The 26,534-nt window shown below is 35.5% G+C and overlaps 3 protein-coding genes across 22 annotated transcripts in view; 2 read left to right on the forward strand and 1 right to left on the reverse strand.

Annotated features, from left to right (window-relative positions):
* The first annotated feature begins 654 nt into the window (after window positions 1–654).
* On the forward strand, window positions 655–2,415 carry LOC411305 (tryptophan--tRNA ligase, mitochondrial). Its single transcript, XM_006567461.3, has 6 exons — window positions 655–750; window positions 811–975; window positions 1,154–1,416; window positions 1,575–1,696; window positions 1,789–2,059; window positions 2,157–2,415. Exons 1-6 carry the CDS (start codon window positions 670–672, stop codon window positions 2,386–2,388), a joined length of 1,134 nt encoding a protein of 377 aa, XP_006567524.1. The 5' UTR covers window positions 655–669; the 3' UTR covers window positions 2,389–2,415.
* LOC411304 (reticulon-4-interacting protein 1, mitochondrial) lies at window positions 2,384–4,253 on the reverse strand. The gene is made up of 6 exons (XM_394778.7): window positions 3,796–4,253; window positions 3,480–3,712; window positions 3,187–3,396; window positions 3,004–3,116; window positions 2,657–2,924; window positions 2,384–2,554 (listed from the first exon to the last, which is right to left on the reverse strand). Exons 1-6 carry the CDS (start codon window positions 4,028–4,030, stop codon window positions 2,447–2,449), a joined length of 1,167 nt encoding a protein of 388 aa, XP_394778.2. The 5' UTR covers window positions 4,031–4,253; the 3' UTR covers window positions 2,384–2,446.
* A 931-nt stretch (window positions 4,254–5,184) lies between these two features.
* LOC725970 overlaps window positions 5,185–26,534 on the forward strand; it is a 29,943-nt gene continuing 8,593 nt past the window's right edge. For 9 of the 20 annotated variants that reach the window (XR_003305342.1, XR_003305343.1, XR_003305344.1 and 6 more), the window contains exons 1-18: window positions 5,185–5,298; window positions 8,277–9,054; window positions 11,102–11,286; window positions 11,378–11,496; window positions 11,758–11,965; window positions 12,060–12,304; window positions 12,448–13,006; window positions 14,076–14,429; window positions 14,520–14,576; window positions 14,795–14,960; window positions 15,100–15,327; window positions 15,534–15,663; window positions 21,442–21,587; window positions 21,725–21,992; window positions 22,710–22,853; window positions 22,991–23,173; window positions 24,379–24,633; window positions 25,420–25,590. Coding sequence is in view for 17 of the 20 variants with exons in the window: in XM_026442817.1 (XP_026298602.1) it covers window positions 8,888–9,054; window positions 11,102–11,286; window positions 11,378–11,496; window positions 11,758–11,965; window positions 12,060–12,304; window positions 12,448–13,006; window positions 14,076–14,429; window positions 14,520–14,576; window positions 14,795–14,960; window positions 15,100–15,327; window positions 15,534–15,663; window positions 21,442–21,587; window positions 21,725–21,992; window positions 22,710–22,853; window positions 22,991–23,173; window positions 24,379–24,633; window positions 25,420–25,590 (3,585 nt within the window). In the remaining 3 variants the exon portion in view is untranslated. Of the gene's footprint in view, window positions 5,299–6,047; window positions 6,306–6,638; window positions 6,664–6,938; window positions 7,190–8,276; window positions 9,055–11,101; window positions 11,287–11,377; window positions 11,497–11,757; window positions 11,966–12,059; window positions 12,305–12,447; window positions 13,007–14,075; window positions 14,430–14,519; window positions 14,577–14,794; window positions 14,961–15,099; window positions 15,328–15,533; window positions 15,664–18,352; window positions 20,594–21,441; window positions 21,588–21,724; window positions 21,993–22,709; window positions 22,854–22,990; window positions 23,174–24,378; window positions 24,634–25,419; window positions 25,591–26,534 lie in introns of those variants that run through there. The other 11 variants (XM_026442813.1, XM_026442811.1, XM_026442814.1 and 8 more) reach the window with 11 other exon arrangements.

Below are 26,534 nucleotides of genomic sequence, written 5' to 3' on the forward strand. Positions count from 1 at the left end.
AGTTTTCTTTAATCAGCGCTGCTAAACGGAAGTTATTTTCTGGTAAAAAATGTTATTAGTTCTCTAGGAAGACATATGAAAGTATCTATAAAAATATATAATGATGTATCATCTAATAAAAAAAGAATTAAAGAAAAATATATCAGAAAATTTATTTCAAATAAATTGTTCATATCATTGAATCATTGAAAATAATGATATTCAATATTATAACAACAAAATTTTATAGTATAGTATTCAGAATTTACATATTTATATATTGTATTTATATGCATATGAAATAAAAATATAATATATTTATTACAATATAATTATAATGAATTCTTTTAATTGTGCAAAAATAAACAATATTCAAATTCTATAATAATAATTACATAAAATTTGATTTGTTTCATATATATATATATACATGTTCTTTAAAATTCCCGCAAATTGTAATATACAATATTTATACATATAATTTTGAACATAAATTAATAACTATATATATATATATATACAAATAAAAAATAATAATATAAATAATAAATAAATTAATATATATAAATAAAAAAATATAGAATACATTTAGTTTCATATTAGATAAGTTTTTTAGTGTTTTAATTTAAAGCACGTATTTTAAATTTAATTTCAAATAACAATCTATTTAAATGTATTAATTTATTGAAAATGTTTAAAAGAATAAAAAATATTCATAGTTTTCAAAGAATTAATTCCAAATATATATTCATAAAAAAATATAGTCAAAAGGTTAAGTTTCATAACATTAAAAGTATTAATTTTTTATTTAAATATATCAATTAATTGTAGGTTTCCAAATGTTATCCAAAAAGAATATTTTCGGGAATTCAACCAACTGGAAATTTACATTTGGGAAATTATCTTGGTGCCATACAAAAATGGATACAATTCCAGGATAATGGAGAAAATGTTATTTGGAGCATTGTGGATATGCATGCTATTACTTTATCACATGTAAGAATTTATTAAATATATATTTTGTGTTTAATATATACCAATAATGATATAAACAATCTTATTTTATTATTAATTATTGTTTTATAAGAATAATAATACATGTGTATAAATTTAAAAATCTTTCAAAAATAAAAAAGAAAAAAAATATGAATTGAGAATGAATATAATTCAATAGGATCCAAAAGAGTTAAATGATAATATATTTAAAATGACAGCAACATTATTAGCATGTGGTATTGATCCAAAGAAGAGTATATTATTCCAACAATCTACTGTACCCATGCATACACAATTGAGTTGGATTTTGGGATGTCTTTCAACTCAAGCACGATTATCTCGCTTACCTCAATATAGAGAAAAAAGTCAGACATTAAAAGTCATTCCTTTGAGCTTATATATTTATCCTGTTTTACAAGCTGCTGATATATTATTATATAAGTAAGTATTTTATACACAAAAATAATCAAATTAAAATGTCTTAATAATGCTTAATATCTTAGAATATTTTATTGTTTTAATTATTCATATCATATTAATTTTTTATATTACTTAATTAAAATTAATTTCGCAAAGAAATTATTTATATTCAATTATAGAGCAACACATGTTCCAGTTGGACAAGATCAAGTTCAACATATTCAATTAGCACAAGAATTAGCTATTAAATTTAACAAAAAATTTGGAGATACTTTTCCTGTACCTCATTCTTTAGTTAATGGTAAAAATTTTATTTCTACAAAAAATATATAATGATAAACATATGAATTATTTTTTTTTTTAATAGAATATATATATATATATATTTTGCAGAAAATGCAAGTCAACGTATAAAATCTCTTCGCGATCCTTTAAAGAAAATGTCAAAGTCTGAGAAAGATTCAAGAAGTAGATTAGATTTATTAGATGAACCTGATGTATTATTGGAGAAGATAAAAAAAGCTGTTACCGATTGTACCTCAAAAGTAACTTATGAACCAGAAACAAGACCTGGTGTTTCAAATTTAGTTATTATTCATTCAATGCTTAGTGGAAAGTCTGAGGATCAAATATGTTCTGAAGTAGAAGAATTAGATACTGGAAAGTATGTACATTAAAAAATTCAATTTTTTTCTTCTTTATTCGTTGTACGATTTTAAATTATTTTATTTTAATTAATTAATTAAATTTATATGCTATAGATATAAATTGATGCTGGCAGATTATATTATAGAAAAATTAAGTCCAATTCGTAAAGAATATTCAAAATTAATTAAAGATCCAATGTATTTAGAAGAAATTTTGAAGAATGGCACGGAAAAAGCGATCGAAATAGCTAATGATTGTTGGTATGATGTTCGAAATAAAATTGGTTTTGAAAATGATATTCTCTGTATTAATGAATCAGTACAAAATATAGTAAACAAAATATAATATAAAATGCATATTTATTGTACGAAATAATTTTATTGGATTAATTGTTGATATAATATTATGTCATATCAATAACTAATTTACCTCGTAAATGACCTTGAGCTACTCTTTCATATGCTAGTGGCAAATCTTGAAATGAATATACTTTTTTAACTACAGGAATAAGCTGGATAAAATAAAAAATCATATATGTACATATATATATGTATATATATTATTAATTAAAATTAAAATTAAAATTAAAATGATATATGGAAATGAATATTACCTTTTCAGTTTCAACCAATTCTTTAAGTGTTTTAATTCCTGATGTTGAAGGTGTAAAAAAACCCCATTTCACTGTACTTCTATTTTCAACAATAGACATGTTATATTTCAACAATTCACCTATATTTTTTACTGTGCCTGCTATCAATCCATGTTGATCCGTATTTTTTAATATTGGAGAATTTAAAGTTATATAAGTAGAATGAGGATAACCCTTTAATCTTATCATATCTGGTCCTTGATTAGCGCAATCCAAAATTATAGTATAACTAAATTAGAAATAAATTAGAAATTTATATCATTTTGCATAGAATGAATCAATGAAAATTTAAAGAACAAAATACATACGGTCCTTCACTAATTATTTTTGAATCAGCGCCATCTAATTTGTAATCAATTACAATATCAGCTCCTAATTTTTGTACTAAATTGACAGCATCGCTACTACATGTAGTAACAACCTGAATCAATTTAATTTATGTTTCAATATCTATAGAAATAATAAATTTATTGATATGATGAATAATTTACATGCATATCCCAAGACTTTAAAAGTTGTATTGCCATAGTTCCTACTCCTCCTGCACCACCTAATACTAAAACTTTGTTATTTTTCTTTAGGGGCATTATACTTTTACAATATAATGCACCAGTAATCCACAATGCAGACCATGCTGTAAGACCAGTATATAATATACTGGCTGCTTCAATATGCGACAAATTTCTAGGTCTCAAAGTAACCTATAGATAAATAACTTTTTGATTTATACATTTTTTTTTTTTTTTTTTTTTTTTTGCTCATTTAGCCAATTAACATTACTTACATGCGAACTATTAACAACTACATAATTAGCATGACAACCTTGTTGTTCCACAGGAACTACACCCCATATTTCATCACCTAATTTTAATTTATTTCCAATTCCATGTCCTTTTGAAACTATTACGCCAGAAAAATCTCTACCTAAAGTTAATGGCAATTCTAATTCGTCATATTGCCTACTAGTAAGATTTTTTGCTTTTCTCAATAAATTTAAAACTACTGCACCATATCCTCCTAATAGAAAATATTCAATTATAAATATTTATCACATAAACTTTAATAAATAAATAATTAATATAAATATTAATATTGCATACGTGTCATATATATATCTATAGGATTTACACTAGAAGCTTCAACTTTCACAAGAATATCTGTTGGTCTATTAATTACTGGAATTCTGACATTTGAGAGTTTTAGTTCTTCCAAGCCACCATACGAATGAATTTGCCAAGCTTGCATTTTATCTTCAATATTTTCTTTACATTTTGCTGATAAATTACTAAGAAAACGTATATTTGTTTTAAAATTCAATGTTATTTTTTTTAACATCGTTTCAAATTGATTTCAATTAAACACCGAAAAAAATATAGGTTATGTTCGAAAGATGCTACTAATTTATATTTATAACAATATCAAAAATACTTTCTTTTAAAATTTGACAACATAAATTTACACAAATTTTTATAAAGATGGATAATTTAATAAATTTAATTTCAACAGATTTTCATGATACATCCAAGATGACTATATATTGATAGTTGAATGTCATTGTCGTATATTTCTTTTTTTTTTAGTATTTCGTTTATATATATATATATATATACATATAAACATAAAATTAAACAATTATAATGTACGATTAAGTTTTATGTTACACAATTTCCTTAAATATTTTTATTTTCTATTTTCGTTATCTATTAAATTGAAATATACCGCGCTCAAAAATTCTAATACAAATTTTTTCCGACAAAAAAACTGTTTTAAATATTATACTATCACAGATTAAACAAATTTTAAATTATAAATTTTTTTCCCCAATGTATGCTTAATTTTTATTTTTTTATCGCGCAATTCATATATTTAAAAGTATATTATGAACACATAATATCATTAAAATATATACGCATTACGTATTAAAAACAATACATCCATAATTTATTAAAATTTATTTTCAATTTTGAAAAAAATTTCAATTTTGAAATTTAAAAATAAATTTAATCTTCTCAATAGATATTTTCTATAATATTGTATTTGAAACTTTTACAATATTTATAATACTGTAGAATATAAATCGTTTTTCAATATATGATATTTGAATTATATACGATAATTTTGAAAACTTTCGTATATGTACGTGCATCATTGAATCACGTACAGATGTTGCTTCTAAGGATAAAATCTATATCTAAAGTGTAATTAAATTAATTGAATTAATTGGGGAAAAAAAAAAAAAGAAGAAGAAAAAGGAAAAAAAGAAATCTCGAGTTAACACTCGAGCCCGATATTACACGCGATAATGAACGAAAGAAAGAATAAGATGAGCGAAATAAACGTGCATAGATCATCGGAGATGTAGTTTCGATTTAATCTTTATTAGTAATGAATCATTTGATACGAGAGAGTAAAACAAGGGTGGTTCTTTCGTTTTACGAGTAAATTTGACAACGCGCATGCCTGTTATCGATCGCTAATCACTATGGTTACGCCTCGGAATAGAGGCACGACAGCGACTACGACGGCGACGACGACGGCGACGACGACGACGACGACGACGGCGACAACGACGGTGACAGCGATCACCCTGCATTTGTTTCACGGTGAGTTTAACGAGAATGATCGAACAGTTGTTCAACTTATAATCGATTCGTATACAACGTAAAAGCTAACTGTACAAGTGAAACTGTAAGTGAACATTTCCGTACCGGGACGAGAAATAAGTGTAGTTTTAATTAAGATAGCGAGGAGAAAGAAAGCGTTGAATCTTGTGAATCCGAATTTTTTTTTTTTCCCTCCCCCCCTAAAAATATTCCGATCTCTACGTGACATTTCTGTTTACTTGCCGATAGAATAAAGTGGGGGAGGGGAAAAAAAACATCGAATCGACAAACATCGAATCGGAGGAAAAAGGAATGATTAAACCGAGAGAGAAAGAGAAAAAGAGAGAGGGAGGGAGGAGGATAGAAGGGAGGGAGGCAGGGCGAGATATATATACATATACATACATATACACACACATACATACATACATACAAAAGAGAAAGAATTTGTGGGTGAGGAAGAGATGACAAGAGAGGGAAAAGAAAGAGGAAAAAAAAGAAAGAAAGAAAGGAGAAAAAAAAATCGGGAGAATGAAGGAACAGGTGAGGGGGTGGAGAAGGAGGAGTAGTAGGAGTAGGAGTGGGAGTAGGAGTAGGAGGAAAGGGGCGGCGTAGGGGTTGCTAGAGGGAGGGGAGGGGAAGGGGAATGGGAAAACGCATACAGGGCTGTTCAGAGTAACATGGAGCGCATCGCGGGCGCAGCGAGAGAGGATATTGACATTTTCGGTCGAGGGGCGCGCATTCGTAGAAGAAGGGGTAGTGGGTAACGGGGCAGTCGCCTCTTTCACCCGATCCTGCAGTATCCATGGCTACGTCGCCCGCGAGGATTTCGCGCGAAATACCGGGAATTTCGGCCGCATAATCGTCCATTTTCCTTCCTCGAATAACAATTCACGGTGAAATTGACAAAGTGTTCTTTCCTGGATCCTGGTGTATCATCAGGAGGAGGGTGTATCGTCGCCTCGCTTCGAGTGTGTTCATTCTCCCTTCACACAGGTTTGACACAGGTGATCGCGAATCGTTTGATTTTCGGGAAAGGGTGGGTACCGTGGGCATCTCACACCCCGGTCGTAACCGCGCTAGCCCATCCCTTCTTTCCTAACCCCTTCCCACCTCTATTCGTTTATCTTTCCGTCTCTTACTACTCTCCATCTCTCCTCTCCACCTTACCCTTACCCTCCCTCTCCCTCCCTCTCTCTCTCTCTCTCCCGTATTTCCTTTTCGCCATCTCTTCTCTCTCCTTTTTTTTCCCTTCCATTTCTGTCATTTTTGCCCCCCTCCTCCACTCCCTCCTCTCTTTTTCTTTCAACGGGCAACGTAGAACACGTTCAACCGTATCCATCTTCCACGAGATTACCGCCAACGGTGAGTTTATTTCTCGCGATTCTTCTCGAGATCAAATCGAAACACGCGAACGTGTGACAAATGAAGGTAGAAAGAAAAAAAGAAAAGGGGAGGGGAGGGGAGTGATCAAGGAGATACGTGTACTTTACGTGCAAGTGAGAGAGAGAGAGGGAGGGAGAGGGAGAGAGGAGGGAGAGAAAGGAAGAAAGAGAGGGGGAGAGTGGGGGTGAGAGAGAGAGAGAAAAAGAGAGGGCGGAGAGGGATTGAAAATCGCGAAGAAGGTAGAAAGGACGGAAAGCGTATGCGATAAAGTACTACTACTAAAGTATCCATTGTTGGATAGAAAATAGGAAAGTTTGATAAGAGAGAGAGAGAGAGAGGAGGAGTTCGAGTAGAAAGGAATATATAATATCCTGCTGGTTAAAGAATCAGAGAGAGACAAGGGGCGTTGATTGAGCACCGGACAGCGAATGGGTGCAACCTACCTGGTGCAGTGTTTACTTGGACTGTGAGATACCTTGGACTAGGCGGTGTCCTTTGTTGTTCGGTAACACGACAAATTGCAGTGACATGTGCTATTCAATTGCATAATAATTCCTGTCCAAACTGATCGAGATGGTTGCCTTTCAACGATAATAATAATATCTTCTTTAACTCGAGAAACTGCCATGTTTTTGACAAGTGCGAAATTTCTCGATTACGTACACGTTTGCAATCTAACGCTTGTCTCTTGTTCGAATACCGACTTCTTCTTTTTCTTTTTTTTTTTTTTCTTTGTTAAATCAATCGACGATTAATAATTGAATACGCAAGTAGAAAGATTGATATATTTTCGTATATGATCGATGATATCGTTTAACTTTTTCACTTATCTTCGTATATCGTATATCGTTGCCTGAAAAGTGTCGATAATTGGAGTACAAGTCGAGGAAAACGATAACACTTGAGAAATAATTATCCTTGAATATGAAGTATATGAAAGTGTTGTAATGCGTGTTATGTAGGTGAAAAGTCGGTATCGGTTCAGTAACCTTCTCGGCGACGCCACCCCTATTATTATCCATGACACGTTCACGCAACATTTTGTTCCGCTTCATTGACCTTGCTAATGTCCATGCACCATCGTGCGACATCGTGTAATTATTTTTTTTCACGATTGTCGAAATAATAAGGGAGGGTAGAGAGGGTAGAACAATTTTGGATCGAAACAAGAATACGATATATTATTGTCGTTATCAAACAAATCGTGTTTTTATAATATATCGACGCGGAAAATAATAAGTTGAGAAGAATCGACCTGTTTTATTGGCAATTATGTAATTGAATTACAGCGCATTTCACGATTCCATTTATATCAAATTATCGAGGAATTTTTCTCCTTTCTTTCCAAGAATTACTTCCCCTCCTAAAAATAATTTACACGATCGATAAAACGTGATTAAACGTGATTATTTATGATGATTATACTCGAGAGTGATCGATTCCTCTCGTTGGAAATTTTCTTTTTTATAATTCGATTGATCGTTGAACGCCCTTTAAAGAGATATAATATCGTAATCCCCGAGAAAAAAATTCGAGACAGGCATTGAAGCAGTTTCTAAATATTATATAATTGTATATATATATATTTTCAGCGATCATGTCAGGGACAAGCTGATGAACTTTCGAACACCTGCAATGATGTGACAATAAAGATATCTTCTCCTACGTCCTTTCTCATATCGCGGGGTATTGTCCCTGTTATACAGTGCTTCCCAGAATAGAACGAAGAGAGAATGAAATAAAAAAAAAAAAATAATAATCATCGGTTTAATAGTAATCGGTGGTAAAAAGAAAAAAAAAAACAAAAAATAAGAAAATAACAAAAAAAAGAAAAAAAAACGGTGCCAAACGTCGATCGAGACAAGCCAATCAAAAAAAAAGCGAAAGCATCTCTTGATATTTCGATAAACATCGATTAAATTAAAAAAGGCAAAGCAAAAAAAAAAAAGAAAGGAACCGTTGACCGTTGATCGAAAGAGAAAAAAAAAAAAAAAAGAAAGAAAAACGCACAGAACGATTAAACGTTGTTACGTTTCAACGAAGAAGAGATAACGGAAAGCACAAAAACAAACGAGAGAGAGAGAGATAGAAAGGGACAGTCGTTGAAAAAAGAAGAAGAAGGTGAATCGGTCGAATCGAAAGGTGGCGCGAAGAAAGGAAGAAGGATCTACACAAGGTGGTATAAGAGAATAACGTGAATAGAATGGGCAATAAGTTGTCTTGCAGTTGTGCTCCTCTTATCAGAAAGGCTTATCGTTACGAGGATTCACCATGGCAGGCTGGAGCGAGGGGCGGAATGGGCGGCAGCGGAGCACGAAGGGGTGACACTGGCCACTTGCTCAGGTGCGGAAGCTTAAGAGAAAGGAAGAGGTGCGCATACCATACCATTCAACCATTCAACCACTCCATTCGACTCCATTATCAGTCTTTACTTTTTTGGGAAGGCTATTTACTTCTCTCGTCTAACACATTAATCCCCACCTCCTCTACGGAACACGTGCATATACACGCACATACGTACACACACACACACATATATTATACATCGAGACGCACAACAGTTTTTATCTTCTCAGGTAGAACATATTCGCTCGGAACTGTTTTCCTTCTCGCTCGTAAAAATAATAATAACAATAATTTAAAAGATCAAATTTCACAACTTCACAAAGTGTTCTCATTTCTTCATAACGCGTACGGATATTTTCTTTTCCTCGTTCGATGTCTCGAAAAAAGTAGAAGAAAAATGTCTCTGCAAAAATGAAGATGTTTACGTATTTCCATCTCATTTTTTGATATTTAACTCGTTCCAAGTATAGTGTTCCATGATCGATAAAATATTGGTTAAATATTTAATTAAATTGTTCTACCTGAGTTCTTTCTCTCACTTCTCCCTTCTTTTTACTCTCTTCCTCCCCTTTTCTTTTAAATTCTCTATTTTATTTATCTTTCTGCTGTTTTTCTCTGTCTCTCCTAACACGCATATATATATAAACTCGAATTTTACATTCATCTACGAGTTTGGTCGAATCACTTTCTCTTCCTTTCTCTCTATTCTCGATTTATTTTTCTTTTCGATTACATATCCTATTTTTTATCTATCCTTGTTCTTCTATTCATTTATTTGCCATTTTCGCTCATTATTGTTTCAGCTTGAATTCCACCTTAATTCAAATATATTATTTCTACTTTGCACACGTGTGTCGCAACGTACGATTTCTGCATTCGATGTATACGAATTGATCAATTAACTTCGATCTTCGATCAATTTTTTCCCCATCGATCGTACGTTGCGATACGTCCACTATGCAATTTTATTGCGCTTAAAGTTAATAAAAAAAAAGCTTGGAAAGAAAGAAAATAAGGAAGACACTGATATAATCGTACAATCTTGAAATTATTAAATTATTAAATTATAATAATTATTTGTTTGCTGTTAATCAGCAACACTCTCCATCCGTGTCTTTCTTATCGCATGATTCATGACTAATTAATAATATTTCTCGTTGTTAATTATTTTTGCATGCACGTTGCAATAAATTCGAAAAAAAGGAAATGTTTGCACAAAACGAGATAGAATTATTGTGAGGTTAGGTTCTAAGCCAGGCATGCGTTTTTTAAGAATCGATCGAAAGATCGTTCGAATTTCGAAATATTCTTTAATTTTCAGAAGATTAAAAATAAACGGGAAACGAAGATACAAGGAAAGGAAAATGGCCATTTTTTCGTATGCAAGATATTACGGTGAATAAAATTTCAAAAAATTTCACCCGCGTGCTTATTTTTATTAAGAAAGAATTATTTACATTAGAACATTTAGAAAGATTCCATAAAGATGAGAGATTTTACTTTGATATTAAATATTCGACAATTTTCATTTTCGTATCTCTTTCATCGATGGAAAGAGAAAATGTAAATTTGTGATTAAACGTTAAACGATATAAATGTATTGTTATGAAATAAAATTGATCAATAGAATGAAACGAATCCACACATTTGCATGTCGCAATTTTTCATTCAGAATTACCTGTTGAACACGCGAGGGGGAAATTAGTTGAACGATTACCTGATATCTTGTATAGGTTAGGTCGATTTTCTTTTTCTTTTTCTTTTTTATAATTTAAAGATGATTTTTATACAAATGCTATGACAAAGAGTGAAAGAAAGAGAAATGGAAAATAAGAAGGAAAAGAAGAAGGGAGGAAAGGAGAAGAAGAATAAAAGACAAAAAAAAACACTTCTTACAAACGATATTGTTGTCGGAAAACGATCGAATACGATATATAATAAACCCTTTCGTTTCGATTCGATCTTATGTCCGTATTTTCCTTTCGAGTAGTCGACCTCTTCGATATCATTTTTTCGAAATGCGATTAATCATATTTATTACAACGCACAATTCAGCAATCAAAATTTCTAGACTGTGGGCCGAAGTGTTCCATGTAAGCGCAAGCGGGGCCGGGACCGTGAAATGGCAGCAGGTTTCCGAGGATTTAGTTCCTGTAAATATCACGTGCATTCAAGATTCGCCAGAATGTATTTTCCATATTACCGCGTACAACAGTCAGGTGGACAAAATTTTGGACGTACGATTGGTACAACCAGGTAAAATGATTATGGTATTTCTTTCCCCCCCCTTTTTCTCCTCTATATACATTGGAAAGGAGGGATAAATATTTTCCGAAATTGTTTCCAGGTACGCGGATTGGACAAGCGTCAGAGTGTTTCGTTTATTGGAAAGACACGATGACCAACGATACATGGGGATTGAATTTTACCTCTCCGATAGACGCTAAACAATTCAGAGAATGTTGCGTAAGTTTATAACGCAATCGATTGATTTCTTGTATCATTTGCACGGGACAATAATTTTCTCTTTGCACAATCATTGTCGTGATCGCGAGAGCAGCCGAGATAAGATCGAAATAAACTTATTTTTATTTCATAATGGAAATAAAGAAAAGGGGAGGAGAGAAGATTGGGTGGATTTGGGGTTAGGGAATTTCTGAAAAAAAAAAAAAATCGGACGTATACATCGTCGAGTCATTTACAGTCATTAGTTAATTTTTCGTACAGTCACCGTCGTTCAAGATTTCAAGGAAAGCGTCCTCTTCTTACTCGTTGAAGCTCGAACCGCCTAACAAACAAAAGATCAAGACACGGAGAAAGCCTTTATCGACACCGGCGTCACCGAGCAGATCCAGGGAGCCCCAATGCACTTGCATGACACCGGAACAACTAGCCAGATTTCGAAGCCAAGAAGCCAGATACCGAGGTTTTTGCAGTACGATATTCGTCGATATTTCACATTCCACGATATTACGTATCGCGTATCAAATCGATACTCGTGTTTAATAATTAATAATTTTCTCGGACAGCTACCTCCACGCTTCCACGGACGATGGCGCGATCGACCGAGGTGGAGATGACGCCGGGCCGTGATAAAATAACAGCGGCAACGTCCAGTGCCTCCCTCTACGATAACGTCAACAACGCGAACGTGACGCCGGGGAAAACGGCGAAAGCAGGGGAATCGAAGCAAAAGGAGAAACAGAACGAGACATGTCAGACAACGCCAAAGACGGCGAACGTAGGCATCGAGACTGTCACGGTTGGCTCGCAAGTAAGTAGTTTAATTCCAGGATCGATCGCTAGTTTCGCTCGATTTCGTTTTTTTCGATCGGTATTTTTCATTCTCTTCGACTCGACGCGATTAACGAACATACCGACCGAGCAAAGAGAAATAAGAGGAATGAAATATTGCAGATCGATAGCCCGGAAGAGAAAGGCGCTGCGATATCACCGAAAAAAGGTCAAAAGCAAAGTCAAGACTCGTCTACTCAACAAAATGGTAGCGAGATGCTCAAATCAGAAGGTACACAAGCAGGCGGCACGTTACAAAATAAGTCGTTACGAAAAGAGCAATTACATCACACGAAGTCTGCCGATTACACAGACTTGGAGATGCAAAACGGCAATATTTTCAACATAGTGAACAATAATCACAGTGGGAAGAAATCGAAAAGCAAGAGTACGGACGATATGAGAATCGAGAATGCGCAGAACGGTGGGATTAGCTTAGATTCGAACACGTTGAAACGTATGCTGAAACCCATGCCGAGTATCGATAGCCCGGTCACGTCCCCAGAGATGACGAGAAAGAGGCATAGCCATCATAATTATCATTATCATCCGAGCAATAATAATCAGAAGTATATAATGCAAGAGACTGAAAACGAAAATTGCGCCCATCTGTATCGACCAACGTATAATAACAAGTTCCAGACGACTAGAAGCGTGCATGACATGGGACGTCAATACGCCGGTACATAACATTGCGATTATTTTTCGATTCTTCTTCTTCTTCTTCTTCTTCTACTTCTTCTATTCTCGAATCGCTTTATTCGATCGTGTTCCATTCTTTTCTCTCGAACATTTTCACAACGTAAGGCGTGAAATTCTTTTTTACACGTATCATATACGTATATACGTATATACTATAATGTAAAGATTATATAATTTCGACAATTTTTAATTTTTTTTTCCCTACGCAAAAAAGTTTTCTTCCAAAGAGCACCCTATAATTAATTTACTCGATGTTTGCACGTGATTCAACTATTATCGATATAAGAAAAAAAAGAATTTATGTATATTTGCGTTTATATCCCTCGCCTTATAATGAATCGTATCACATCGTGTCATAATTCAAGTTTTTACTACTTTCAACTCTTCTTCACCTTCGATTCTCGGAATTGAGGATTCATTAATTAATTTTGCAATAATCTATTCGTTTCATCTCGAGAAATCAAAATTTAAGCGTGATTATTTTTTTAACACATCAAAATATAATTGTACATAATAGGGAGGAAAGAAACATTCCTTCGTACGTAAGGAATCTCTGTTCTCGAAAAACAACAATATTATTTACAAAAAAATCCACAAACATCTTCTCTTAGGAAAAAGAAAAAAGAATTAAAATCATTACCTTTCATTTTCACACATGTACATTGCGTCGTGCATACGAATCGTGAATACCGCATACCTTTATCGACTTATAAATTTTAATTCGAATAATCGAAATCGACGAAAAAATTTACTTTTTCTTTCTCTCTCCTATCTCTCTCTCTCTCTCTCTCTCTCTCTGCCCGAAACCACCAAATGTGCGCGAGCAACGATTCCCTCGTATCGGCTTCGCGTTGTTCTGAGCGTAAAAAAAAAAAAAAAAAAAAAAATCTATAAATAAATAAAGGGGTGCGTTAACAGGGATGCATGGCGCATGTCAATTTAATATACTCGTCGAACGGAACGTGAACGAAACGTAACGATTCTTTACGACAGCTGAATACAATATTCATTCCACACGAATCCCTGCATGAAGCACCTGTTTGTCGTAGGCGGGAGAGCCAGGACCTATTTAGATTCGGAACGTAATCGATGCACAGGTGATATGTCGCCGCCATCGGATAATGTCATCTTCGATAATCAGTGTTACGCGACCACTCCGAGTTCCTCCAATGGAAACTCGGATATGGAACAACCGACGCACTGCAATTCCCGTCGTTGCAACGGTAGCCAGGCTTATCAACAGCAGAACATGCAATCGGTGTCGACCCCCGGAAGCCCGACCAGCAGGCTGTTGCTCGAGTACGAGATGCATCTTAGGAACACACTTGCCAAGGGTATGGACGCTGAGAGTTACAGTTTGCGCACTTTCGAGGCGTTGCTCACGCAAAGCATGGAGGATTTAGGTGAGTTTAACAAATGCTAAATCTTCTTTTTTTTTTTTTTTCCTTTTCCCCTTCGTTCGCGATCAACTCAATATTCGAATTTTGTTGCAGAATTCGCGAAAAATATACCGTTGAACACTCAACGTACACCTCACGTTTCACGAAGGCGTAAGTTCTTATCTTATCTTATCTCCGTAACGTCCCTTTCCCAAGTTTTTTGCACGTGTTGTGCTCCGCGAATCGAAGCCGAACCAACCTCCAACTTGTTGATCCCTATTGGTCGTCACGGTAGAAAAAGACAGATAGATTTCCCTTCCTTTTCGTTTCTCTACGATCCTTTTTCTCTACGTATACGTGAAATCTCTCGTTGTTCTACCGCTTTCCAGGCTCAAGTTCCAATAAATCGTCGACGTTGCCTTTGTCGTATCGTTACGAAAGGCAGAATAGCAAGGACAGGGACGGTTATTACAGCGATCGTAACGAAATGATCAGGGAGAAGAGGGACAGGGAGATCGATCGGGATCGTGGATATCTCAGCGATTATAATTCGAGGCAAGTCGAATTATTCGAAGATTGAGATTTCTTTTTTCGAGATTTTATATTTCGAATAATATTTCGACCGATCCAATGACTATCGAATGACGTTAGATATTTTTTTCTTTTTCTTTTCTTTCCTGGTTGAAACTTGAAGATGCACCAGCTGCGTGGGGGAGTCTGCACGCGCGCAATGGTTTCGTCATTCGGACGGATGGCAATCGGGCAGTTCGACCCTCGGCTCCGGCGCCTCGAGCTCGATAAATCCAAGCTACACGGGGCACAAGCGGGACTCCCCGTGGGACTCTTTGCCATCGTTGAGACACGAGGGAAGCCTTAACGACAGCGGATACAAATCGAATCGGACCGATTCTTTGGAGCAAAGGTGAACATAATTAACAATAATAATTTTTTTTGGACGAAATCTCGTCAACGAATCGTAGAAAAAAAAAAGAGGGGTTAGAATTATTATTATTATTATTGTTATTATTATTATCGTTAGCAAGCAACGTATCTTCGAGATGTAACACTTTGCGTGTGTGTGTGTGTGTGTGCGTGTGCGTGTGTGCTTTTTTTTTTCTCACTTTCCAGAGGCACTTTCGATAGACAGGACAGCGTGAGATCGGATTATATGTCCGATCGGGATGGCAGATACGGAATTGTTCAACAAGCTTCCCTGGAGAGCACAGACTCGAGAATTTGCTACTTGACGTCCTCAGAGGTGAGTAGTTGTTGACCTTATCAACCCGATATATCAATATCCCACTTCAGCAATTCTCTATTGCCTTCGGTTAGCCGAACAATTTTTTACAAGATGGAAATAATACCCCTTTTGGAGTGGGCTCGCGACGGATAAGAATTTTTCCGTCGTCGGATAATAATCGAAAGGAAGCTCGTCCGAATCCGTCGTTCGAAAATCGAGACGCGAGACTCGTAAAATGCGGTTTTCGAAAACGCGATTCGATTAATTTCTCATCCATTTAGACGCAGTTAGAGTGGAAAGAAAAATTTCTTTTTCTTTTTATTTTTGAAAAATTTCCACGGGAGAAACAGTTTCCCGTTTCGCACTCCTACCAGAACTGACCTATAGACGCGGGGATAAATAATAACGTTTTATTTATAATTCAGCCGTAAAGTAAATGTCGCACAGGTATGAATATACATATATAAATATATATATACACATACGTATATATGTACGTAAAGCTATATATTTATATATATACAGCGAGCATATAACGGGGGAAGGATGATGCATGTTAATGAATACAAAGAATCGCGCGGGGATCGGTATATAGCGAAAGAAAAAAAGTCACGTATCTATCCGTTGAACGTCGATAACCTACTGACCCTGTCTACTCTACACATGTCTTGCACGAGTCACCTTTCAGCCTATTTCTATGCACATACTCGTACTTGAACGTACTTGCCGCTACGCGACTTGCTTATATCCTTCTTTTTTTTTTTATAACGCGACACATATCGACGTAAAGTATTAACGAACGAAGGGTGAATTTTCTATTCCTGTATACGATACATACACTATACGTACACGTATAGATTTACACGTATTCCTTCTTTTTTTCCCCCTCCAGAATCCCCAACGACATATATTCATCCTATATATATATATATATATATATACACACATACATATACAAAAAAATACAAACAAACGAAATTGCATAGAAATTGGAAAGAGAGAGCGATCTCGAAACAACGACAAGGCAGGCAAAACCGACTTATTTCCCTCCTCTCGTCGCTCCCCTCTCCTCCCACTCCACCCCGTCACCCATTTTCCCATTCCAACCGTCTCTCCCCACCCCACCGCCGGAACGCTTCCGGCCTCTTCGCATTCCCTCGCCGCTCGCCCCTTCCACCGGCCTCTCTCCAGCCCCTCTCTCCTTTCTACTCCCCTCCAGCCGTCCTCCCCACCCCCCAACCGCGTGCCCTCCCTTGGCCGGCCTCCGGCGCGAAGGAACGAGAGAAGCGAGTGCCGAGCGAGCTGCTCTGGGTATTGATTCCCCCTCGCGGCCGTGGCAGCTCGGCCGCTTCTCGCTGTTCTTCCAGCGCCCCAGTCTGGAGCAACTCACTGTCCGTGGCTGCGGCCCGACATTACGACCACCCTTTTTTCAACCCTCTTCGCGTTTGCCGCTCGCGCCAACCTTACAACGGACTCGCGTAACACGAACGAGAGTGTGGAGTGGAGGAGCTCGATAACGATCGAGGATAATAAGATTACGATCGATCGATTGGGGAGAGAGAGAGAGAGGGAGGAACACGTCTCGTTTCCCTCCTCTGGCTTGAAAAAACGATTAGCGCGGCTCCTCTCCTCGAGGAGGATCCACAGAGGAGGAGGAGGAGGAGGAGGAGGATACAAGGAGACGCGAAGATGAAGGATAACAAAAGTGGTGACGCTAGCCAAGACCGTCTCGCTCACGCGTCCTCGGGTTGTTCGGTTTCGGTCACGATTCATCGTTGAGATTGTTGTTTTTTTTCGTTGATAGTGAAGTATATATATATATATGTATGTATTTATGTATATGTATATATAGTTATACACGTATATACGTGCACGTATATATGACTGCGGTTCCACTGTTTGGATATCTACAGTTACGGGAGGCCGCCAGGGTCGGTGGAGCTGCAACGGGAGGAGATTGTTGGATAGATTAGAGATCGGAGATAATTCCTCCCTCCCCCCTCCCCCGGAAGGATTGAATTTTACTCGCTTACTTGACTTACTCTTCGACACACGTGCTGGCTCACGTGGTGTGTCGAGCTATGAAACTCTTCGGTCGAGTTTGCTGGTCCCATTGATCTTTTGTTTCACGTCTCGTGCGTGCGAATGATTTTAGGGTACCTGGTATACATATAACACATATATATGTATATTATATCTTCGTTCTCCTCTCTGCTCGAGCAACTTGGCTTGGCAACGATTTTTCAGAAAAGGAAAAAAAAAGAATATATATATATGTGTATATATATATAGAGATTTATAAATTAAAGAGAGAGAGAGAATATAGGAAGAGATATAAATATTCGAATGTTTCTCTTTTTTCCCCGAAGTACAAAGAAATTTGAGAACATGATGAATGGACGAGTGTGAATGAAGAGGAGATAAATGGAGGGGGAAGAGGATAAATGAGGGGGCGAAGGATTTGCAGAGAAGATTATTAATTTTGATGATAGAAAAGAAGGGGAGGGGGCAAAGTACGTGATTCGTTGATTATATATTGATAATATGTAAATACAACGCTAAAAGTGAACCGAAGTGATAACCGAGGAAATGTGAAATATTTTTATACAGAGAGATCGTTTCTATATACGCGTATATTGCAAAAGTATTCTATATATATATATACATACATATATATATATATATATATTTATCTTTGAAAGAAGGAAAAAAAAAAACCTATATCGATATATTACTTTAAGAGAAGAGAGTATATTAAGAGTTTTTTTTTTGAAATAATAATGTTTCTCTTCGTCGACACTCCTCCCCTCCCCCTTTAAGGATATCTCATTTATTCGCTTACTCATTGAAGGGATCGATCGAAAGTGTCGAACGAGAAGGAGAGGATTCTGCGACAGCTGTGAGCGACGTAAGAAGAGATTGGATAAGAAAGATAGAAGGGATCCTTTTAAAATTGAATAATAATAATAATAATAATAATAAATAAAAAAGAGAGAAAATCAAATATAGTACAAGGTTACGATTATATATTCCACGAGATCGTCGATTTTTTTAAAAATAGATTCGTGTTCTAGTTTTACGAAGCAGAAAATAATAATAATAATAATAATAAAAGAAAAAAAGAAGAAGAAGAAGGAAAAGAAGAAGAAGAAGAAGAAGGGATCCTACAGTAGTGATCTGTAAAAGTGCAAAAAACGGTTTGCCTTAAGAAAAGTAGAGTAATTATCGAATGTACAAATATAATAATAATAATAATAGTAACAACAATAATAATAATAATAATCGAAAAATATTTTCCATCTATCGATCTCGGTACCTTACGTAGCTTTCCCATATGTTGCTTAACGAGCACGCTCGTGTCGTGTTTCGAACGAAAACAACGTACGCACGTTGTTGCGTTGACGTGTGAATTATCGAGAAAAAGAGAGAGAAAGCGAGTGAGCGAGCGAGAACGAGAGAGAGAGAGAAAAACAAAGATATTAAAGAGATACATCTCATGCTTTTCTCCCCCCTTGTCTATCATCCCCTCGTCGTCTTATCTCGTCTCTCGTCATATACGATACACGAGTCCGGAATCGTTGGGGGATTTCGTTCGAGAGAAACGAGGGAAAAAGAGGGAGAGAGAGAGAGAGAAAAAATGCTTGAAAATATATACCGAAGCGATATGACCGAATGAGAGGGAGGAGGATGCACAATGCACGACGATTGTGCCTGTTTTATTTCGTGTGCACGTTCGTGATCAAGATGTTGCATCTGTTGAGAAAACTGTTCGAGCCGTACACAGTCACGTTCACCAAGAAGATCGTGCAAATTTTCAATCGGAGGGAAGAATTCGCGTGAACCCGCGATCCTCGTCCTTCTATCCGTCTTCTATGCGACATACACAAGATATTATACACAAGATACGGTAAGAAGAAACGAAGGAAAAAAGGACGGCCGACCATCCCCATCCAAATCCCAGTTACGATGATTCGTGCAACGTTGGGCAATCTCCGACTCGTCCCCTTTTGCGCAGCGAGTGATGGAAAACGGATACGGATTCCTTCGACTTCGAATCGAATTAAATAATCGAGGAAATCTTTTCAACGATTGAACGAGATTAATCGTTATCTTCGTCGTTTCTTTCATCCTCCTCCTCCTCCTTCTCCTCCTCCTCCCCCCCGTCCAAAAGACAATAATAATAATAATAATAATAGTAATAATAATAATAACAAAGGCATCGATCGAAATAGAAACGAACGGGTCGAGGAAAAAATTAATTTGGATATAAAACTTTATACAGGGGGAGAGAGAGAGAGAGAGAGAGAGAGAGAGAAAATATTCGCAATTACATTCGAGGAGATATATATATATATGTAAATATATATCCCTCTCTCTCCGGCCGGTTCGATTACACTTCGTCGTCAACGTGTAACGAAGTACGAAGATAATGGTAGAGCCGAGATGGTCGATCAAGTGTATGAATAGTACGTTGAATTTGTTCTACCCGTGTACAAGTTTCGCGGATCTAAAGAAACTGCACAAGAAGTATTGCAAGAAGTACTTTTGCCTTTGCAAAAGGCACACGATCAGCGTGATATGTATAAATGAGACGAGGAAATTGTATTGGTTCAATTGCAAGAACGTTCGGGAGAAGGTGAATTTCGGTCTCGGGGACGGTTATTATTACAAATTGCTTAGAATAATTAACGGGGCGTTGAACACTTGGGCCCAACGTTACATCGATGGACTGAGCATCGCACGCCGCGAGATCATGTTCAGGATAAACGGGACGGCCGAGAAAAACATGAAGCTGTTGAAGGAGGGTTGTTACTGTCATTATCATCCGCACATGACGGCGGACGCGTGCAACGCCGACTTTCTGAAAAAAGTCGTAAGTTTTTGGGCCGGAGAGGGCCTTAGGGGGATACGCGAGAAGCTACGCGGTATGACAAATTACGCTAAAAAGGTTAGAGAGGCATCCGAGTTATCCGCGTTCCTTTTTTATTCGTTTCTTTTCCCCCTCCTCTCGCCTCCCTCCCCACTCCGCTCTGTTTGTCGCCGAGTAGTCCGTCACCGTCGTCGCGTTGTTGTTACCTTTACCGACTGAGCAGTAAATAGAAGGACTCGATGATCAAATTTTTGCACGTTTTTTTCCATTTCTGTCACTGTGTTTTCTTTCTTTTTTCCCCACCACGTTTTTCTATCTTTCCGTTTCTTTGCCTTTCTTTGATGATCTTTTTATGTATGTATGTAGGATGATTCGTTACGATGATAGGATAATGTAATGTAAGTATTGTTGCAAGTATATATATATATGGCAAGCATCCTCACGATATACGCGTAGCTCGATAATTTCGATCAACGAGAATACGAACTCCCGTCCCCTCTCCCCTTCACGTTTCCATATCTTTTTTTTTTCTTTTTTTTTTTCGTATTTCGACTCTGATGATTCTCCAGTATCTTTGAAGAACACATACACACGCACACGAACACGCACGCACACACACATCGTCCTATCTCATCGTCCTTATTTTCATAATATTCACACGAATATTGAATATATAACGTTGTATAATTATTAACGTTCGTACACGTATTATAAATGTAATTGGTTAAATATTCACTCGGATCAGTATTCGGATCACGAAACACTGGCGAGTTGTATACACACAGCACACAACACACACACATATACACACACGTACACGAGCACACACATATTATACATGTTGTTATTCTCTTCTATTCGTGAAAGAATATTCCCGATGGATGGAATATATGGGATAGATAAGTAATATCGGTGAAATGTTGTAGATGTCAGACGACGATAAAATGTCCCTAACTACCGCGGTTAGCGACGACGACGACGGGGAGAGCGTGATAAATTCGCCCTATCGAGGGAAACAGACTGGTACAGCAGCTGCGTCGTTCAATTGTACGGGGGCGGTACGAAAAGCTGGGTAAGTGGGACGTAGCAGCAATGGTCGACAAAAGCGATGCGAACGGAATGATCGTTCGATAGAGGAGAGTGAGTGAGAGGGGGAGGGAGGGAAGAATAAGGAAGATAGGATTAAGTTTTCGAATGTTCGAATCGCAGATTTCTAAGCGTGAAGAAATGGCTGTTGCGAAAGAAGCATCAGATCGAGCTAGCGAGGAAGAGGGGTTGGAAAGGTTATTGGGTTTGCCTGAAGGGGACCACGCTTCTCTTCTATCCTTGCGAATCCCAAGAAAGTAGAACCATGGAGGCGGCGCCCAAGCATTTGATCATAGTAGATGGCGCGATAATGCAACCGATCCCGGAACATCCGAAGAGAGACTACATATTTTGCTTGAGCACCGCTTTCGGCGATGCTTATTTATTTCAGGTACGTTCGTCGCGGAAGGAGAGGACGAATTAATTTTTTTTAAATTCGAAATTTTTACATTTGAAAAATCGGAGTTTTCGGATCTCGAAATGTTCGAAACTTGCAAAAAAATCGAAAAAATTTTCTTTTTTTTTTTATCGAAATTCTCAAAAGTTTTAAAATTCAGAATTCTTTTTTTCTGAGATTTTTTTGAGATCTGAGAAAATTTTCAAAATTCATTTTTTTTTTAAGATCTCTTAACGTTCGAAATTTTGATTTTTTTTAAGATCTTAAAATTATCGAAATTCTCAAAAGTTTCAAAATCCAAAATCTTTTTTTTCTAAGGTCTCAAAATTTTCGAGATATCCTTTTTTGAAATTTCGAAACTCTTTTCTTGAAAACTCGAAATTCTCGAAAAACTTTCTCGAAGAATATCTCTTTTTCGAGATCTCAGTTTCAAAATTTTTAAAACTTAGAATATCTTTCCATCGCCGAATTTTTCTCTCTTGATGAAAATTTTCATTTCTGAAATTTCTTAATTTTTTCAAAAGATAAAACTTTTTTAGTTTCGAAAAATTTTCCAACTATTCTATCTTCAATTCATCGCGATCAAAGAAATAATGAAATAAATACATTTATCACATCGAAGTGAAAACTTTTATTTATTTATCGGCGATAATAATTATTTCATTATCAGTTACAAATTCAGTGACGGAATTTTTTTCACTTTTGCATTAGGCTCCGTGTCAAGTGGAACTCGAGAACTGGGTGAACAGTATACATTCGGCTTGTGCGGCCGCGTTTGCGCGTCATCGTGGTAAAACTGGAACCCTTCATTTATTGCAGGAAGAAATATTTCGCTTAGAGAAAGCGATAGAATCGGTAAGCGGGTCGAGCGTATACACACGTGTATAACTCTGCTTTAATTTATGCGCATTATTCTCATCCGTCAAAGAACGGAGAGAGAGAGACAGAGAGAGAAAATCGCTCAATACCCTCTCTCGCGTTTCCTTTTACAGGACCACAAATTGAAACACATGGCTGATCTTCAGCAATCCGTCGTGTCTGACGTAGAGACGAAACAGCAGATCAACAATCAGATTGTTCAGTGGGAAGAAAATTTGGAGAGACTTCATTGTGAACAATTCCGACTCAGATGTTACATGGCCAGTTTACAAAGTGGCGAATTACCGAATCCAAAGGTAAGGATTACATTTAAGATTAGTTAAAAGAAATTTCAATGTCCATTTTTGCAAGATAAAAAAATCTAGTTGTTTAGTTTTTTTTAAAAATTATTATTAAATAAAAAAAAAATTAAAATGAAGAATTCTTCACTACAGAATTTTTTAATAATAAAAAATTTGAAATTGATGATTATTTATGAATGATTTGAAGAGGTTAAAGAAAAATTACCTTCAATTTTTCTATATAAAAAAAATTTATGAAAAAAAAATATAATTCACAGATGTGGTAAAGGATTCTCTGAAAGCTTATATAGAGGAAAGGGTATCGAATATAAAATAGGTTAGAAATATGAGACATCAAACTTTCGACCCGTTCATACGATCTTCTTCAAATATTATAACAACTAAAACATTCTTCCATAGCAATTGTTGTTGATAGTTATCTTCTTTTTTTTTTTTGAAACTTTTTATATTTCGTAATAAAAAGTTTCTACTCAAAGTGAAATTTACTTTAATTTTATTTTATAATTTTTTTTAAAGGAAAGATAAGTCATAATCGCAATTTCAGTATATTAATGAAAATTTGAAGATTTTCCTGTTTTTGATTATAATATGATAAGAGAAAATGAAATAAGAAATGTGAGATATATTTTAGCGATAATAAAATAATTAAAAGATTCAGAAAGTATAATTTATAAATATTCTAATTACTTATTGTTTTATTATATTTGACACTATCTATTATATTTGTAGATTAATACAAAATTCTATTAATTTAAGTTATCCGAGTCTGACATTTATTTAGAAAAAGTAAAAAATACTGCACAATTCATAACATTTATTTTTACGCAATATAAAATTCTTCACACTTTTTCTCACTTATTCCCTCTAAAAATTAAAACGAATATTTCACATTCGTGTCTTTTCCTCCATACGCAAAAAAGATGAGTATTGAGTATCAAGTTTCACGTCGCGAAATGCGATTTAATAAAAAAAAAAAAAATTTGTCGCGCCTTAACAATGCACAATTTAATGCACGCGTTATATAGCCGTTATACAGGAAATGGGAAAGGCTGGTATCGATCATCGTAAACCGTAAATAGATCGTTGTAAAACTTGAACGAGCCGTTTAGTTTCCGCTAGATTAGTAGGGGGTAGCCCCGATAATATCGAGAATCATCATCACCTCGATAATTTCCAATCTTGATTATTCTCTCCCCCAGAGTTTATTGACGCACGTGTCCCGCGCCACGAAGCAGACGTTGAACAAATTAGGGGTGTTCACCGTGTCGTCGTTTCACGCTTTCATATGCGCGCGAAGCCCTTCCCTGTTGAACAATCTGTTGGCGGGGCGAGGGGCCACCAAGAGAAGGCCGCCATTGTTGTCGAGATCCAACAGCGGATCGAGCAGGAGATCCCTTCAAATTTCGTCCAGAGATGATGAGAAGACGGTGAAGGTTTTCGTGCCGGAAAATCAGGTAGGATAACTGTTCAAAAGTTTCCAATCAGAATTTCCTATTTGTCACACGACAAATCTTATTTCTCTCGTACGTTTTTCATCTTTGTTCTTTGTTTTTTTCTCTTCGAGTCTATTTCAAATGAGAGAAGCTAAAGAGGTTAGGAAGAGGTTCGAAGAAAGTAACTAAAAAAGAAGTTAAAAATGTTTAAGAATAAAGTTATAGTTTAAATAATTAACAACATTTATTCGTAGCCATTATAGTTGATCTGTTATAATTTCGCATAACCTCAACCATTTGACAGTACAGTTATTCGCGATTATTTTTACATTTCGAAGAATAAATTATCGAAGTAAGATTATTCGTAGCTTCAACTATTAAATTTTACCGATCTATGATAAGTTGAAAGAAGTACGATTTTATTCTTCTATACGCGAATATAAATATAGTATAGTCGAATCGAGTATATTTGGGTATTAATTTATACCAACAATGCACGATTGTCTGTGATGTAATGAAGAATATTGTTGGTAGAATTATTCGAGGTTATTTTTCTAAGGTGATTGATTTATAATCAAGACACGTTTATCGAGTGCGGAAAAAATTTTAAGACATTTATTGTTTGTTATTATGGATTAAATCTTTTAAAAAAACTCGAAAATTACGCTCGTGTTCAATGATTTTCCTCAAATTCTGAAAATTGTTCGAAATAGCAAATAGAAGATTCGCTTATTTTGTTTTATCGATAGACTCGTTTTCTCTACACATTTCGTCATTTATCGTTATGCTTATATATTTTATTTACAGTTGGTATCCGTATTTGTGCGCGATGCTATGACAGTGGAAGAATTCCTCGCAAGCGCTTGCAACAGGAAGAATCTTAACCCGATGGAACATTTCGTTCGCGTGAAGAAACGCCGCGACATGGAAGATCATAATTATTTCGTACCACATAGAACCGACTTGATAGAGACATACGTGAGTATTTTATATAATGTATACTGTGTTAAATTAACCGAGAGAAAAGACACGTAGAAAACACGTCACGATAAAAATTCGAAATTCTATAATTTTCGAAAGTTGGGATTTCATTTCCTTCCGTGCTTCTAAACAGTTTACAAATATCGAAACACATTGCCGCGATGCATATACACATGAAAACATCGTGACGCGATACAAGCGACACCACAGTAGTTCGAATAATGTATATGAACATATAGTGAGTATTTTATATGTTAAACTGTTAACTAATCGAGAGAAAAGATACGTATAAAGATACGTCTCGACAAAAATTCGAAATTCTGTGATTTTTAAAAACTATTTTATTTTTTCCTTTTGTGATTGCTTCTAAATAGTTTACGAATATCGAAACACGTCGCGATGTATACGCATGCATCGATACAAGCGACACCACAGTGATTCGAATAATGCATGTGAATGTATAGTGAGTATTTTATATAATGTATATTACATTAAACTAATCGAGAAAAAAGATATAGAGAATATATCACGGAAAAAATTCATAATTCTATTTTCTATTTTTGAAAGTTATTTTACTTTCTTCTGTGATTGCTTTTTAACAGTTTATGGATATCGAACATGTTGCTGGGATGTGTACACATGCGTGCATCGATACAAGCGACACCATAGTGATTCGAATATGTATTAACTAACAACAAAATTAATTTTCAAATTAAAAAAAGTAATTGTTTCGTTGCAACGTATAACAATTATTATTAAAATTTTATAATCCTCTTTTTAAACGTTTATAGATTGAACAAAATACGCGTATCATATTTCAATAATTTTTTAAGAAGTCTTTAATTTTCAATTAATTAAGATCATTATAAATTATAATGACCAATATGTTTTTTATAAATTAAATTAAAATTAAATAACTAGTTTACATTAGAAATTCACGC

Source organism: Apis mellifera, linkage group LG9 (assembly GCF_003254395.2).
Source record: "Apis mellifera strain DH4 linkage group LG9, Amel_HAv3.1, whole genome shotgun sequence".
In the NCBI taxonomy this organism is placed as follows: Eukaryota; Metazoa; Arthropoda; class Insecta; order Hymenoptera; family Apidae; genus Apis; species Apis mellifera.